An 18,984-nucleotide genomic window follows, 5' to 3' on the forward strand; every position below is an offset into this window, starting at 1 on the left:
AAATGTTTCTTAATCACTACCTTAGAATATATTATTGGTACAGATGGATATTGTAGGAAATAAGTACTGAATTCCAAAAGGAACTATCCCTTTTCCTTGTTTGTTACAGATGCTCATGGTGTAAGAATTGTCATTGTTTCTATCATAGGAGATGGGTTATGATTATGGGACACCACCCAATAAATTCTACAGAAGGAAGTCATTTGGCTCATCAAATTTACTTTCGTTCTTTAAATAAGTTGATAAATTTGTCCCATTCCTGACTAGTGACAATCACTTCACTCATTTCTGTAGAATTAAAATTTGTAATAAGTATAATTTTATAGCATTTATGATAATCAGAATCCGGTTTAATATCACCGGCATATGTCATGAAATTTGTTAGCAGCAGCAGTCCAATGCAATACTGTACAGAATAATATAGAAAAAAAATCAATTACAGGTAGTGTGTATGTAAGATATATAGTAACTAATTACATTTAAAAATAGTAGTGCAAAAAGAGAAATAATAAAAAAAGTGAGGTAGTGTTCATGTGTTCAATGTCCATTTAGAAATCGGATGGCAGCCCGAATCACTGAGTATGTGCCTTCAGGCTTCTGTATCTCTTTCCTGACGGTAACAATGAGAAGAGGGCATGTCTTGGTTGACATGGGGAGAGTCCTTAATAATAGGTGCCGTCTTTCTGAGGAACGGCTCCTTGAAGATGTCTTGGGTACTATGGAGGCAAGTACCCATGATGGAGCTGACTAATTTTACAACTTTCTGTAGCTTCTTTCCTGTGTGGTAGCCCTCACGTACCAGACAGTGATACAGCCTACCAGAATACTCTCCACGGTACACTTGTAGAAGTTTTCAAGTGTTTTAGGTGACAAACCAAATCTCCTCAAGCTCTTGCTAAAACATAGCCACTGTCTTACCTTTATCATAGCTGCGTCGATATGTTGGGACTAGGTTCGATCCTCAGAGATCTTAACATACAGGAATTTGAAATTGCTCACTCTCTCCACTTCTGATCCCTCTGAGGATTGATTCTTGATCCCTTGTCCTTGTTTTTCTGAAGTCCATAATGGCCTCTTTGGTCTTACTGACGTTGAGTGCAAAGTTGTTGCTGCAACACCGCTCAACTAGCTGGTATATCTTGCTCCTGTATGTCCTCCAGGATCTTTTTTTGCACATCTTATGAAGTTACTAAGCTGTTCTTCATTATTTTTCTGAAACCATGGGATTTAAGCTCTGACGGAGATCTTTCAGATGTCATTAGAAACGGGGATTGTGCCGGAGGATTGGCGTATTGCTCATGTGGTTCCATTGTTTAAAAAGGGTTCTAGAAGTAAGCCTGGCAATTATAGACCTGTCAGTTTGACATCAGTGGTGGGTAAATTAATGGAAAGTATTCTTAGAGATAGTATTTATAATTATCTGGATAGACAGGATCTGATTAGGAGTAGCCAGCATGGATTTGTGCGTGGAAGGTCATGTTTGACAAACCTTATTGAATTTTTTGAAGTAGTTACGAGGAATGTTGACGAGGGTAAGGCAGTGGATGTAGTCTATATGGACTTCAGCAAGGCCTTTGACAAAGTTCCACATGGAAGGTTAGTTAAGAAGGTTCAGTCGTTAGGTATTAGTGCTGGAGTAATAAAATGGATTCAACAGTGGCTAGATGGGAGATGCCAGAGAGTAGTGGTGGATAATTGTTTATCGGGATGGAGGCCGGTGACTAGCGGGGTGCCTCAGGGATCTGTTTTGGGCCCAATGTTGTTTGTAATATACATAAATGATCTGGATGATGGGGTGGTAAATTGGATTAGTAAGTATGCTGATGATACTAAGGTAGGAGGTGTTGTGGATAATGAGGTGGGTTTTCAAAGCTTGCAGGGAGATTTATGCCGGTTAGAAGAATGGGCTGAACGTTGGCAGATGGAGTTTAATGCTGAGAAGTGTGAGGTTCTACATTTTGGCAGGAATAATCCAAATAGAACATACAGGGTAAATGGTAGGGCATTGAGGAATGCAGTGGAACAGAGAGATCTAGGAATAACAGTGCATAGTTCCCTGAAGGTGGAGTCTCATGTAGATAGGGTGGTGAAGAAGGCTTTTGGAACGCTGGCCTTTATAAATCAGAGCATTGAGTACAGAAGTTGGGATGTAATGTTAAAATTGTACAAGGCATTGGTAAGGCCAAATTTGGAATATTGTGTACAGTTCTGGTCACCGAATTATAGGAAAGATATCAATAAATTAGAGAGAGTGCAGAGACGATTTACTAGGATGTTACCAGGGTTTCAGCACTTAAGTTACAGAGAAAGGTTGAACAAGTTAGGTCTCTATTCATTGGAGCGTAGAAGGTTGAGGGGGGATTTGATCGAGGTATTTAAAATGTTGAGAGGGATAGATAGAGTTGACGTGAATAGGCTGTTTCCATTGAGAGTAGGGGAGATTCAAACGAGAGGACATGATTTGAGAGTTAGGGGGCAAAAGTTTAAGGGAAACACGAGGGGGTATTTCTTTACTCAGAGAGTGATAGCTGTGTGGAATGAGCTTCCTGTAGAAGTAGTAGAGGCCAGATCAGTTGTGTCATTTAAGGTAAAATTGGATAGGTATATGGATAGGAAAGGAGTGGAGGGTTATGGGCTGAGTGCGGGTAGGTGGGACTAGGTGAGATTAAGAGTTCGGCACGGACTAGGAGGGCCGGAATGGCCTGTTTCCGTGCTGTGATTGTTATATGGTTATATGGTTATATGGTTAAGAGGTTTATCAACTCTATTTCTGGGACTAATCTGTGACAATGGAAAGATGCATCTGTGAAAATAACTGTCTTGGTTAGGACGTAGCTTTTGTCTTACCAAGGAATGAATGTACTTGATGCTAACTCCACATGAATTTGTGCGCTGCCTTTCATGAGGAATAAATATGTCACTATGAAAGGGTTGGTGTCAGGATTTGCATCTAATATTTAAATGTACTTTACAGCAATGTAAAGTGAATTTTAAAGTGTGTTTATGTATTAATGTCAGTAGTATTCAATAGTCAAGGAATATCAACCTGTCTGATACTATTTTAAACTGTACTTGTTTTTTTTTCTACTGAAGTGTATTTTTCCCCCAATTTGTTTGTGTTCTATCATTATCCTCCTCCACGATCTACACTTGGTGGCCACTTTGTTAGGTACATAGGTACATCTGCTTATTAATGCAAATATCTAATCAACCTATCACATGGCAGCAACTCAGTGCATAAAAGTATGCAAACATGATCAGGAGGTTCCATTGTTGTTCATACTAAACATTAGAATGGGGAAGAAATGTGATCTAAGTGACTTGACTGTAGAATGATTGTTGTGCCATATGGGGTAGTTTGAATATGTGCAAAACTGCTAATCTCTAGGAGTTTCATGCACAACCATTTGTAGAGTTTACGGAGATTGATGCGAGAAACAAAAGAAACATCTGGTGAGTGGCAGTTCTGTGGACAAAGATATCTTGTTATTGAGAGAGGTCAGAGGAGAATGGAAAGACTGGAAGGGACAGTAACTCAAATAACCATGCATTACCAAGGTGGTGTGCAGAAGAGCATTTCTGAATGCACAACATCCCAACCCTTGAAGTGGATGGGCTACTGCAGCAGAAGACCACAAACATACACTCAGTGGCCTCTTTTCTAAGTATAGAAGGTACCTCATAAAGTGACCACTGACTGTATTTCTAATTTATTGTATGAAATTAAAAAAATTAGCTCTTGCACACTGTCATTCATAAATATCAGGAAAAGATGAAATGCACCCTTCCTCTGGTCTGTAAAGAAACTGTTTGCCATGGTTCTGTTTTCGGGCCATTTTTTCCCATAATACTGTTATCTCTTTTAGTCTGGAAGCTTGCTGGTGATTATGTAGTCATTATGTCCTTTGGATGTTCATATATACCATATCAACAGCAACAATGTTAATAATTCTTTGTTATCTCCATAAAAGATTCAGTTGATTAGTTAGATATAATTCTCCATAGGCAATCAATACTGATTCCATTAATTAATTCATCCTCATTCATATAACCATTACTTTTTATCTCACATTTTTGTTTCTAAAAGATTTCACTTCACCTGGGTTAAACCCTAAGACTGTCCTCAAGTTGATAGGTTTCCACCTACCTGTTTTTAACAAAAGCTTGACATTTCTGTAGAAATAATTGAAGTAATTAAATGTTTTATTTGCACTTTACCTTTAATGTAAAATATATTTTTATCACTTTTCTCTTTTTAATTATTTTCTGCTATTAGGCTAGAAGATGTATTGAGGTTGAGTCAAATTAAAGATTAATTTGGAAAGGTAACATATTTTGAAGTGAATTGATGATAACAGCCAGTCAACATCATTAATAAATGGAACGATCTTTGGGTTATAGGTTAAACAGACTTCCCCTTCCGAATGATTCCACAAAATCCACTCTTTTCCAGCTGCATCATTTTTTTTTGGTGGTGAGAAATGTACTTGTAATATGTTTGGTCTTTCTTCTGACTTGTTATTTTGGTCTGCACTACTTGTTTCTAAGTAAATATCACATCCTCTTAAGTATTATCCACATTGCATTACTAAAGAAATGTTACATTGTCAGATGTGCCACCCATCATTTGAGACATCCAACTGTTCAGATGAAATCAACAATCCTATGAGGTATTTCAGAAAGGTCAGAAAACTCTTTTTGGATTTAAGTCACATCCTCCTTCTGCCACTTTCGCCAAAAATGGCAAATGGTAATTCATTTCAATTGCTGCTTCTGTTCTTGCTGTGTGCAATATGCTGTTGCTGTTCTTGACGTTACAATTACTGCTCTTCAAAAATAATTGGTTATGAAAGAAAAATAAAAATAAATCATGTTTTTAAGTATTATATAGGTGTAATATCTTTGTATTTTAAGTATAATTATTGTGTACAGTCATGGACAGCTTGTAGCAGCTGGACTATGAAAGGATTTTTGATAAATACATCAAAATGTTAACTTGCTCTATGATCTTAGTTCTATATGTGAAGCTTAATCCTAAGGGTAGGGATAGAGTTCAAAGTCAAAGCTAAGTGGCAAAAATGATTGAGATTGAGATGGATAATCTTGAGGGCACTTAAACAATTATATTTGTTTATTGCTATTTCCATTCTTGTGCATGTAAAACCACTAATGTGGAATTGTACTGATTTGGAAATCATTGAAGAAAGAAAAGATTGTATCACTGAACTTATTTTTAAATTCTGATAAAGTTTGCCATAAAATTAGTGTCAATTTTTAAGAGGAAAAAAAAGAGAAATGGTAAATTCCTGAAAGATGTAAGCATACAGCAAAAAGGAAACCTTTCAACTTGCTGCATCTAGGTTGGCTCCTGGATAAAGTGATAATACCCAGTCCCACACCATTCTTTTTTGTCTATAACAAATAAATACTTCATCCACGATATTGATTTGTCTTACTCCTAGCCCCGAACCCCAAATTCCCAGGTGAAATATTCAAGATACTGACAATTCTGTATGGAGGAATAAAATAAGTTCTTCTCTCCTTTACTTCTGCCCTCTCATGGCTTAGCGACTTGCTAAGTGAATGATATATTCTGTCAAATCTTCTCATCATTTAATTGAACAGATGTTGTGTCAGAATTATAAATGGCTACTCAACTATCAGTATGCAATTTTTGTCTGAGCAAAATAAAGTCTTAAGAGTTACACAGCATGGAAATAGCTCCTTCAGCCCAATGTCCTGCTAACCAAGATGTTTTCCTGAGCTAGTCTTTTTTTTTATTAGTTTTTTAATGCATTTTCTACATTGCTACAGATAAAAAAAACCAAATCAAAATGAAGAAAATTAATACAGTGCAAAAATAAACATACAATAATAATATAATACAAAAAAGATAATTGAGAAAGCACCCAAATTGAAGACATATAAAATTGGTACCCTCCCCAAGCCCCACAACAACAAAAAAAACTCCAGACCAACCACAACACAATATAGAGAATATAAATCAGGACATTCAAACCTCCAAAACTGTAAATACACTTAAAAACAGAAGATAATAATGCCTACTACCAAAAAAAAAGAGCTGAAAGCAAGGGACCGAAAAAAAAACCTTAATTAAGAGGAAGGTTATGAAAGTACTCAATAAAAGGTCCCCAGACCTTATGGAACTTTATATCCGAATTAAGAACTGAATAATGAATTTTTTCAAGGTCTAAGCAGGACATAATATCATTAAGCCATTGAGCATGCGTGGGCGGGGCAACATCTCTCCATCTAAGGAGGATTAAACGTCTAGCCAGAAGAGAAGCAAAAGATAATATTCGACACTTAGTCGAACTCAAACGTAAATCTGTCTCACCCAAAAAACCAAACAAAGCAATTAAAGGGTTAGGTTCTAACTGGTGATTCAGAATATAAGATAAAGTTATGAAGACATCTTTCCAAAATTTCTCCAAGCTAGGACAGAACCAGTACATATGAATAAGAGAGGCCTCGCCCCTTTTGCATTTATCACAAAGAGGACTAATATTAGGGTAAAACCGAGATAATTTAGATTTAGACATATGGGCTCTATGAACAATCTTAAACTGTAAAAGGCAATGGCGAGCACAAAGAGAGGTTGAATTAACCAATTTGAGAATCGAGTCCCAAGTCTCATCAGATAAGGAGATATTTAAATCATGCTCCCAAGCCATTCTAATTTTATCCACAGGGGCACGCCGTAAGAATGCTAATTTATCACGAATAAATGATATTAAACCTTTACCCAGTGGATTAATAGAAAGGAATAAATCCATAACATTTTTCTCAGGCATTTCAGGGAAGTTAGGAATTAAAGGATTAATAAAGTGTCTAATTTGGAGATATCTAAAAAAATGAGCATTAGGCAGATTGAACTTAACAGAGAGCTATTGAAAAGATGCGAAGCGGTTATCGATAAAAAGATCTTCAAAATGTCTTAATGCCCTTCCTATACCAAACATGGAATGTTGAATCATACATAGTAGGTAAAAAAAAAGGTGATTATGTAAGATAGGACTGGAAAAGGAAAAACCATAGAAACCATAAAATTTCCTAAACTGAGCCCATATTCGCAAAGTGTGTCTAACAAGAGGATTAACAATTAATCTGGACAACCTACTAGGGAGTACAGAGCCAAGAAGTGCAGAAATAGATAAATCTTTAGTGGAACTCAACTCCATTGCCACCCAATTAGGGCAGTCGGGTTGGCCATGGAAAAAAGACCAAAAGGTAGCGCAACGTATATTGGCTGCCCAATAATATAAACGAAAGTTAGGTAAGGCCTTCCTGAGCTAGTCTTATCTGCCTCAATTTGGTCTTGTCCCTCTAAACTACAGGTTCCCAACCTGGGCTCCACGAACCACTTGCTTGTTGGTGTTGGTCTATGGCATAAAAAAAATACTGCTCTAAACCTTTCCTTATCAATGTACTTGTCCAAATGTCCTTTAAGCATTGTAATTTTACCTTCGTCTACCACTTCCTTTGACAGCTTTTTCCCATATACCCACCATCCTCTGTGTGAATATTTCTTCTCTAACTTCCCACAGTGTTCTTGGACATACATAATCAGGCCCTGGAGATTTACCTAATTTCATATGTTTTAAGACATTCATTACTTCCTTTGTTGTAATGCAGACTATCCTAAGACCTCCTAATTGACCATCCTAATTGAGAAGTTGCAGAACTTGGGCCTCTGTACCTCCCTATGTAATTGGATCCTCGACTTCCTAACTGGAAGACCATAGTGTGTGTGGTTTGGTGATAACATACCCTCTTCACTGACAATCAACACTGGTGCACCTCAGGGATATGTGCTTAGCCCACTGCTCTACTCTCTGTATACACATGACTGTGTGGCTAGGCATAGCTCAAACACCATCTACAAATTTGCTGACATTGACATTGTTGGTAGAATCTCAAGTGGTGACGAGAAGGCGTACAGGAGTGAGATATGTCAACTAGTGGAATGGTGCAGCAGCAACAACCTGGCACTCAACGTCAGTAAGACGAAAGAGCTGATTGTGGACTTCAAGAAGGGTAAGACGAGGGAACACATACCAATCTTCATAGAGGGATCAGAAGTGGAGAGAGTGAGCAGCTTCAAGTTCCTGGGTGTCAAGATCTCTGAAGATCTAACCTGGTCCCAGCATAAAGAAGGCAAGACAGCTGCTATATTTTATTAGGAGTTTGAAGTGATTTGGCATGTCAACAAATACACTCAAAAACTTTTATAGTTGCACCATGGAGAGCATTCTGACAGGCTGCATCACTGTTTGGTATGGAAGGGCTACTGCACAGGACTGAAAGAAGCTGCAGAAGTTTGTAAATATAGTCAGCTCCAGCTTGGGTACTAGCCTACAAAGTATCCAGGACATCTTTAGAAAGGGGTTTCTCAGAAAGGCAGTGTCCATTATTAAGGGCCTCCAGCATCCAGGGCATGCCCTTTTCTCACTGTTACCATCAGGTAGGAGATACAGAAGCCTGAAGGCACACACTCAGCAATTCATGAACAGCTTTCTCCCCTCTGCCATCTGATTCCTAAATGGACTTTGAAACTTTGGACACTACCTCACTTTTTTTTAATATACAGTATTTCTTCCTTGATGAAGATGTTGGAGTCAATTGTTAAGGATGAGGTTATCGACTGGACTTGGGAGTCCTTGTGCAGAACACCCTAAAGGTTACCTTGCAGGTTCAGTCAATGGTGAGGAAAGCAAATGCAATGTTAACATTTATTTCAAAAAGTCTAGAATATGAGTAGGGATGCGATGCCGACACTTTATAAGGCACAGGTGAGGCATCATCTTGAGTATTGTGAACGGTTTTGGGTTCCTCATCTAAGAAATGATGTGCTGGCATTGGAGAGGGTTCAGAGGAGGTTCACAAGGATGATTCTGGGAATGAAAGGGTTATCACATGAGGAATGTTCGACGGCTTTGGGACTGTATTCACTAGAGTTTAGAAGGATGAAGGGGGATCTTATTGAAACCTTTTGAATGTTGAAAGGCTTAGACAGAGTAGATGTGGAAAGGATGTTTCCCATGGTGGGAGATTCTAGGACAAGAGGACACAGCCTCAGGATAGTGTGGCCACCATTTAAAACAGAAATGTGGAGAAATTGCTTTATCCAGAGGGTAGTGAATTTGTGGAATTTGTTACCACAGGCACTTTGGAGGCCAGGTTGTTTAGCATATTTAAGGTGGAGTTTGATAGGTCCTTGATAGACAATGGCATCAAAGGTTATGGGGAGAAGGCTGGGGAGTGAGGTTGAGGAAGGAAAAAAGGATCAGCATGATTGAATGGTGGAGCAGACTTGATGGGCCAAATGGTTTAATTTTGCTCTTGTATCTTATGGTGTTATGGTCTAAAGTAATTTGTCTTCTTTTGGCTTCCTTCTTGCAAAATTTTGCACTTCTGCTTTTACTACTTCGTGTTCAGTTTTTGTGTAGTCGTCAGTGAGTTGCCAATTTGAAATTATTGCTTGTATTGAAATCTATTGATGCTGCTCCTATGGTGTAACTTATCCATGCTATTGATGAACTATAGTGTTCTAAAGCACCTAAAAGTATAGCTGTGACATTTCTTGGTATACTACAATAACTCCATACTGTAGCTCTCTAGAATCTTCTGGGTTTCCACCTTCAGAGAATCACCTGTACTTCCCCCATCCCATGGCATCAATTGTATTGCTGTTGTACTTTGATAACACGTATTTTTGTTTTTACAGTGCTTATTTGATTTTGATATGTTGTGTGATAGAGAGCACTTGGTAAATGTACTCCTAACTCATACTCATTTTTACCCTACACACACACACACACACACACACACACACACACACACACACACACACACACACACACACACACACACACACACACACACACACACACACACACACACACACACACACACATCATTCTGCTATAATTGTGCTGAGTGTATGCACTTCAATGTCTTCCTCGGTATATTCTCGTAATGGGTCCTAAACCAACCTGATGCACTCGGGTTGGCCTCCTGGTGCCTTTCCTGCCATTTATGATGGAATTTTCTATTCCTTTAGTAATGGGGATGTGTAAGTGTGTGTTTGTTGTTTGTATGTTGTATTTAAGGTAGATACTTTGTTTATTTTGTAATATGATTGTAACTATATTGTGTGGTGCATCATATTCTAATTCTTGTGCAGTTTAAAGTTAACTTTGTTGGTAATTAAAGATGGTACGGGTATGTGCTAGTGCCAAATAAAAATGAGCTCATTGCCCTCGGTGAGAGAGATCGGGACTGCCAGGAGTTCATATCGACAAAGTATGGAGCTACTGTTGTGTTTTTTTGGTAGACATGTTTTTGTAAATATTGGCAGTTTTTTCACTGTTTTCACTAATTTTTGTAAGTTTTTGATTTTAATGCACCTAATCAACACCCTTGCACCAGCCATTTTTCCTTTGGGTGCACAGGACTGAACGAAGCAACACAAAGTTGTAAAATTAGTCACCTTCATCTTGGGTACTAGCCTCCAGAGTACCCGAGACGTCTTCAAAGAGCAACGTCCTCAGAAAGGCAACGTCCATTATTAAGGACCCCCATCACCCAGAGCATGCCCTCTTCTCATTGTTAAAGTCAGGAAGGAAGTACAGTAGCCTGAAGGCACACACTCAGCGATTCAGAAACAGCTTCTTCCCCTTTGCCATACAATTCCTAAAATAGACAGTGAACCCGTGAACACTACCTCAAATATTTTAAATATATATATTACTTCTGTTTTTGCACTATTTTTAATTATTCAATATAGGTATTATACTTAGTGCTATTTATTTATTCTTTCTATATTATCATGCATTGCATGGAACTGCTGCTGCTAAGTTAACAAATTTCACGACACATGCTGGTGATAGTAAACCCGATTCTGATTCTGTTTCTTTTGGCTTGGTTGAACAAAATTGACCATTCAGGGTGGAGAGAAGAAGGAATTTCTTCACCCAGAAAGCAGTGAATTTCAGGAATTCACTGGCCAAAAAAGCTCTGGAGGCTCATTCAGTCAGTTTGACCAAGACTAGGGAATCAAGGGATATGGGGTTAATGCAGGAAAGTGATATTGAGGTAGAACATCAGGTGTAATTTTATTGAATGGTGGTGAAGGTATGGGGCCCAGCTGTGTACTCCCGTCTCTGTTTCTCACTGTTGTCAATATGATCTCTGAGATTGTACAAGCAATTAGATTTCCGATGAGTGAGCCTTTTTATATATGAAACTCCACTTCTCTGCTTACAGTCTTGGCTCCATTAGGAAAGTATTATAGAATCCTGCTTACTCTTTATTATAAGCAAGTAACTGATAACAGTAATGCATTTCATTTCTAGATTGTTTATGATGTATTTGTAAACACATCAAGTGAATTTTCTGTTGTCATACACTATATGAAGGCCTAATTGCGTGTTGCAGTTTTTTTCTCTGTAAACAGTGTGATGGAATGACACTAACTTTTTTCTGTCCGGGTTTATTTGCCATAGTCATAGTCTAAACTCTTTCCTTCTTTGCCTCTATCCTTTATACAGGTTACGTGTGTGGAAGTCAGCTGTTCAGTGTCTGTCTTTCTTCACTGTGTACTATCTTGCAGTTAATTGCTGTCTCATGGCATACGCCTAATAATGAGAGAGGAATTAGTGATTCAATTTATTCCACTCAAATTTCATATTTATAGTATGAGAATATTTCTCTTCTTCACTCATTAAGATACTGGAAGTCAACTTGCTATTTGTGTAAATGCTGTTTGCTTATAACAGCATTGGCAATGCATCATTTCGCACTGTGTACCTCCTGTCATACAGGAAACTTCTTCCCAGACACAAGGTAATGCAGAAAAACTGAGTAAGTTGAGGCATTAGAGAGCTTTCTTGGAATTGATGTTGGTTTATTGCTGTCACATGTACTGAGGTACAGTGAAAAGCTTGATTTGCGTACTGTTTATACAGATGGATTCATTATGCAGTGCATTGAGGATAGTATAAGGTAAAACAAAAACATAATGCAGAATAAAGTGTAACAGCTAGAGAGAGTGCGGTGCAGGTAGACGATAAAGTGCAAAATCATAATGATGTAGATCGAAGGCTCTTCTTGGCTGTGGTGTCTACATGGATGGACCAGGACAGGCTATTGGTGATTTTAACTCCTAGGAATTTTGGTAGTTTGAAACTCTGGTAGGATTTGTTTGGTAGGCTTGATTTAATGTGTTCTATCTATGAATATTGACTTCTGAACATCAGTCAACTTCTTGCACAAAATTTTCCAAACACTGAAAATTAAAGAAAAATAATGTGTGTGCTTGAAAATGGTCTGAAGTTATTTAAATACTATTAAAATTTAGTGTTATTGCCATTTAAGTAAATGGTAACAAGAAAATATGTAGTATGGGGGACCTAGAATTGCTACAAATGATCAAGTTTCATTTTGACTTTTGATTGAGGATTAAAGAAACATACAGGGAACACTTACTTATTTTTCAGTTAGTATCCTATGTTTTTTTTGATTCAGATAGAGCCTCACTTTGTCATTTCAAACATAAAATGGTATTTCCAATTTAGTTCTACTAACGTACTCTAGTGATATTTGTTTGGATTATGTGCTCAAGTCTTTTGTCTAAAAGATGTTGTTTAGCACTAATGCTAAATCTGATACTAAAAATCCAAAATATCTTTGATCAAAAAGATACTAAAATTATTTTGCCTTTCTTATCCTTTTGGGATGTCCTTTCAGTTCTTTGATTTGGGATGAATGAAAAAATTACGTATTGATGTAATTATTTCATTCATAAGAGCTTCTTTATTTATACTGATAATGTCCTACCTATCCTTAACTCTATGTCAAGCAACATGTTATCTGGCTGCCTGAAACAAGTGAGTCTGAATTTCTGTTAGGTATGTAATAAGAATAGAATTTTATAACCTGTTTGCTACTGAGACGATATCTCTAACCAGCTACATACTAAGGTTATCCAGATCATCTGTTAGAATATAGCCTTGTTTGACATGGAGCTAAGGTGAATTATATTTGGAGCATATATTTCCACATCCACAACATTAGTTGATTTTCACTAACTACACCCTTAATTTTTTTCATCTTTCAAATTCGATTTCTCAGTTATGTCTTCTCATCCATCCTGCAAAGCATCAAAATGTTCTAAATTTAATTACTTGTGTCAGGGAGCACTCAGTTCTATTTTGTTTTATTTCTATCTATCTATCTATCTATCATTTTTAGTGTATCAGGTTAGGGTATCATATTTCAGCGGCTCTGTCCTGGGTCCAACATGTAACTCCCATTACAAAGAAAGCATGGCAGCATCTCTACTTTCTTAGAAGTTTAAGCAGATTTGGCATGTCATCTAAAACTTTGACCGACTTCTATCGATGTGTAGTGGCAAGTTGAATCACAGCCTGGTGTAGAAACACTAATGCCCTTGAATGGGGAAAAATCTACAAAAATTAGTGGATACATCCCAGTCCATCACAGGTGAAGCCCTCCCCGCTGCTGGGCACATTTCCAAGGAACACTGTCACAGGAAAGCAGCAATATCATTAAGGACCCCTGCTATCAGGACATGCTGTGTACTTGCTGCTGTACCAGGAAGGAGGTACAGGAACCATACTGCCACTAGGTTCAGGAACAGTTATTACCCCACAACTATCATGCTCTCACCCCAACACTGAACTGGTTCCACAACTTGTGGATTCACTTTTAATGACAACGTACCTTGTCTCATAACGTCTCATAATGATAACGTACCTCGTCTCAACCCCTTATCGCCTAAGCCCTTCTGAGCCAAAGCCTTCCTACTCTGTCTCCCTCTACTCCGACACACGCTCTGTAACGCTGTCTTCTTTTTGAATTCTTCCTGCTGTTCTCACTGGCCGACCTGCATGCGGTTGCACAGTTGTGCCCCCGTTCAAACCTTTGAAGGGGTTTCAGGGGTAGGTTTTTTTTACGCAGAGGGTGGTGAATGTGTGGAATGGGCTGTCGGCAGTGGTGGTGGAGGCGGAATCGATAGGGTATTTTAAGAACTCTTGTTCTCAATATTCATTGCTTATCTATTAATTTTCTTTTTGTCTTTGCACAGTTTGTTGTCTTTTGCATATTGGTTGTTTATTGGTTTCTGTTTGTGCATTTTCATTGATTCTATTATGTTTCTTAGTATTTACTATGAATTCCCACAAGAAAATGAATATCAGGGCTGTATATGGTGCATGTATGTACTTCGATAAAATTTTCTTAGAACTTTGAACTTTGCACATTTCTGATGTGGCTTTACTGCCACACTCCCATTTCTTTCCTCTTGAACTTCTTGCCTTTCTAATCCTTGTAGTATCATTTGTTTTAATTAGTTTTCTCATTCATTTTGTCTCTAATATTTGCTTAGGAGCCAATATGGGCAAAGATTTTTTTAAATGACAATGATCTGCAAACTATGTTGGCAGTTTCTTGCTCTCTGACTTAGAATTTTGTTTTGCTTCCTACAGCATCAGCTGAGAAGGAGTCTATCAAAAGCATGTATACCAAGCTCCTTGATGCTTATGGCCTTTTGGGTGTTTTGAGGTTGAATCTAGGTAAGTAGCCTAAGTGACTCAGTTGAATCTTAGTAAGTAACCTTGATTGTGAATAGAATTTTAGTTACAGTTAGTTTCAATATTGCTGCAATGGCACTTACCCTTTAACAAATATTATCCAGTCTTAGGTAAGCTCTTCTGCTTTTATCTATCATCTGGAATGTTTGATGATTTAATTTGAAAAAATTCCAACTGGTGTGACTTGTGTTGTGTATGGGCAATAAGGTTTTCAGATGCAGCTATTTTCTTGTTTACAGTCATGAGTCTCTTTTTCATAGATGACAATATGTTGCATTACCTTGTGCTGGTAACTGGCTGTATGTCAGTGGGAAAGATACAGGACTCGGAAGTCTTCAGAGTCACTTCTACTGAGTTCATTTCTCTTCGAAACGAGCCTTTGGATGAGGAACGCATCTCTGAAGTACGAAAAGTGTTGAATTCTGGAAGCTTCTACTTTGCTTGGTCCCCCAGTGGTGTTAGTCTGGACTTGAGCTTGAATGCTCATCGTAGAATGCAAGAACATACAACAGATAATCGTTTCTTTTGGTGAGTTGGCAGATGTGTTGTTCCATAAAACTAATGTAGCATAACATCATAATAAAGATTGGTGTACTTAGTACATTTTAACCTCTTTAAATTACAGAACTAACAAAATTTTCAAGTTGAAAAACTTAAGTATGTAAAGGGACCTTGAGATTGGTATTGTGATAAATAATATCTTGCTGAATGACTCTATACCCAAGGAGGCCTTTTTAAAATAACTTTCAACACCTTGATTGGAGGTAACGGAACCCGGAGCTTCAAACATGCCAAGCACAGGCTCTACCCCTGAACTGCATAGCAGTGAAATAAAGCATGGCTGTTAGTGGCAGCTGGGAAAGGAATAGTAGAATAAATTAATGACTGCTTCCAAATTCTTGTTAACTGGGAACAAAGGTCAGGTACAAGTCTGGAAATTCATTCCTTGCTTTGCCAAAACCATCATTTGTTTTATTGTTTGTGTACAATTTAATAGGTTTGAAATGTATTCCTCCTTGTCCTCCACCAAAAAAAATCACTATCAATGTCTTCCATTTACTGCATTTCCAACCACAATTATTGGACCCGGTTTGTCTTTAGTGAAACAAGACTCCATCCTTCCTGAGTCTCTGCCTTCTAAGCCCATTAGTCCCAGGACTTGAAAATACTCTGGCTTTTGTGCTTGAGAAATTCATTTTCTCATCCACTTGCCAGCTTGCTAACTGATACAGTCAATTTATGAAGATAGTGGACTGCAAAAGAAAAAATATATTATAGCAGAGTAGAAGTTGTCTTATTCCAGCTCCCATCCATTTTCCTGCACCTTCCTTTATCACAAATCTAAAAGACAGAGGTTGACCTCAACTCTACTTTCTACCTTTGGTACAAATACTTGCTTGGAGAATATGCTGAGATGGGTTAAACAAAGCAGTACATTGAAATGTTTAGAACCGTAATGTATTTATTTTTAATTGGGTGTCATGCCATTTATCCTAATCCAAACTGTGGTAACATTTAAGCTGCTGATTTAGCCTAGTTTCTTGCAAAGTCAGCTTTCCTGGACCCTTTGAAAGTAATCTGTAGAACTCTGTTTTGAAAGCCACTAATCCATAATACTTGGTCCATTGTCCTTTCAAATAACTGTAAAACTTAAAAAGTATATTGTTTAATATAAAAATGCAAGATATATTTGCAGTTGCTAATTGATCCTTTGTGTTTACAACCTATGATTTTCACAGCATGATTTCCAGGCAAATTTATAATGATGTAAATTTTAATGTGTTGCACTGTACTCAACACATTACTTCTAAGATGCATTTTTAGAATTAAATGCTCTTCTAATATTTTGTTCTAGAATTATCACACCTAATCAAAAAATTACCTTCATAAATTCATCTTTTATATCCTTTAGGAACCAGGCATTGCATTTGCACTTGAAGCATTATGATGTGAATTGTGATGAATGGGTATTGAGACTTATGTGTGGAGGAGTGGAAATTAGGACCATCTATGCTGCTCACAAACAAGCGAAAGCTTGTTTAATTTCACGTCTCAGCTGTGAAAGAGCGGGAACAAGATTTAACGTGCGGGGAACTAATGATGACGGACATGTAGCTAACTTTGTTGAAACAGAACAGGTACAATACTTATTGAGGTGTTCCTTTCTTTTGAAGGTTCTTGTTTGAGGTGTAGCATGTTATCTCATGGCAATCAAAATAACCTATTCACAGGAAAAATAAAGAATTTGTAAAACTATAAAGATACAAATGTATAAAAGTAATCTGATTTATAAACATGATAGTAAACTGTAGAACAGTTATGACTGAAGGTGATCAGATCTTGCTCCATGTTTTCAGAGCTGTACTGTTTTGGAATATATCACAACCATTTACCCAGATTAAATTTGTGGTGAGATCTCAAATTAATAATTTGTAGTTGTTGAGCTGGTCATTAGTATTTCCGTTCCCCCCCTCCCCCATAACATTACAAATATGATGAACAGTTTTATTTATTTATTGACATACAGCATAGAGTAGGCCGTTCTGGCCCTTTGATCCGCAATACCCAGCAATTCCCCAATTTAACCCTAGCCTAATCACAGGACAATTTACGATGACCAATTAACCTACTGACCAGTACGCCTTTTGACTGTGGGAGGAAACCGGAGTACTGAAGGAAACCCACATGGTCACTGGGAAACTCATGTTACACCTCCAAGATGTACAAACTCTTTAAGCAAATCCTTGCCACTTATTATCTTAAACTAAACTGCAGGGAGTGGGGATTTCTCTTCTTCATGTAATGTTCTGCTTTGAATTACTTAGCTAAAAATATATTAGCATTTTACACGACAGAAAAAGGTTACTCAGTGCAACCTGCCTATGCTAGTGTTGATTCTCCATACAAGACTCCATCTGCCCTCTTCACTTAATCTACTACCAGATTGTTTTATGGAGTGAGAATGTCCTTCTATGAGGAGAGAGTAAATAAAAAGGGTTTACATTCAATATAATATACCTGTCCTATTATTCAGAAATCTGAATGGTTCAGTGTTTGGCTCTCTGAATGATGTATCACAATTCCCTTTAAGATGCTGATTTCTTTGTTTCCATTAACTCAGTGGATTCACTGGAAAAATTGTTGTCCTGCAAAGTCGTTTCTAAAAACCAAAGTGAATTAAAAGGTTGTTATGTGATTAAGATGAACATCCATCAATGTCCTGATCTTCTGAAACTTTACTGTATATTAAAATGTATAACATTCTTCAGTGAACTTGGGGCTAGGATAGAATATCATAGACAATGAAATGGCATGGGTCAAACTCCTTTATTTGAGTAGGCTGTGATCCTTTGGACTTTCCCATTTTGCTGAGCCTGTTGAATAGAATATAACTACACTGATAGATTTTGTGTGTTGAGAGAATCAGGGGGCATAGAATGAAATCAGAGTTGATGAGGTCAGTGCAATACATACAAAATGCTGGAGGAATTCAGCAGGTCCTGACTTGCTGAGTTTCTCCAGCATGTTGTGTGAGTTGCTCTGGATTTGCAACACCTGCAGAAACTCCTGTAATTTTGATTAGTTCAGCACTATTTTATTGAATCTCCTATTACTCATTTGGGTTTGTAGATTGTCTTCAGGTCAAAGCTACCAATTAAACATTACCTGAATAAATAAATAAATTTCTCTGATTCTTTGTTGGACAAGGAATGTCTCATTGATATTTTTGGCCACAACACTGAAATTCTATCAGAAATGGAAATTTTGTTTCTTGTCCACATGATCAAATTGCTTCACAATTTTAAAGGTTTCTGTTGAGACAATTGTTGCGTTCACTTTATTCTAAAGTAAATAACAACCTGTTCATCCTTTTCTTAAAGCTCTGTTCTAGGGTCTTACATAAGAATTTTTTTTGTACTTTCTTCAGTGCCTCTTTATTTCCCAACCCTGGAGGATTTAGATACATGGATGTAGTTTTTGAAATTGTCAGGGTGGGCTCATAAGAATCTCCCCCTGCCCCCAGCCAATTTGATCTGTATTCCATTTCGTTCATCTCCTCTTTTTTCCACTGTTCCTGGTAATACAAACAATACAATACAATAATGAGCATATACAGGGAAGGCAATATCAAATCTAACCATAAATTGGATATTTCCATCTAGTGGTATAACCAATATATTGGAGATTTCTTTTAAAATCCTGGGAATACACAATAGCTCAACTAACATCTGAAGGGAACAAAATATTCAATGTCAGTTATCCTTCATTAAAACTAAAAGGTCACCAATTGAAAGAAACTTTTTTTTCCTGCATAAGCTATGTGTATGTGTCTTAACTGAGATATTCC

At 37.4% G+C, this 18,984-nt stretch overlaps 1 protein-coding gene across 15 annotated transcripts in view; it reads left to right on the forward strand.

The window, feature by feature from the left end:
* Positions 1-18,984, forward strand: part of synj1 (synaptojanin 1) — a 106,396-nt gene that overhangs the window by 4,674 nt on the left and 82,738 nt on the right. For all 15 annotated transcript variants that reach the window (XM_073045068.1, XM_073045066.1, XM_073045076.1 and 12 more), the window contains exons 3-5: positions 14,532-14,618; positions 14,897-15,164; positions 16,549-16,774. In XM_073045068.1, the coding sequence (XP_072901169.1) occupies positions 14,532-14,618; positions 14,897-15,164; positions 16,549-16,774 (581 nt within the window). The remainder of the gene's footprint in view (positions 1-14,531; positions 14,619-14,896; positions 15,165-16,548; positions 16,775-18,984) is intronic.

This window comes from Hemitrygon akajei, chromosome 5 (assembly GCF_048418815.1).
Source record: "Hemitrygon akajei chromosome 5, sHemAka1.3, whole genome shotgun sequence".
Taxonomy (NCBI): Eukaryota; Metazoa; Chordata; class Chondrichthyes; order Myliobatiformes; family Dasyatidae; genus Hemitrygon; species Hemitrygon akajei.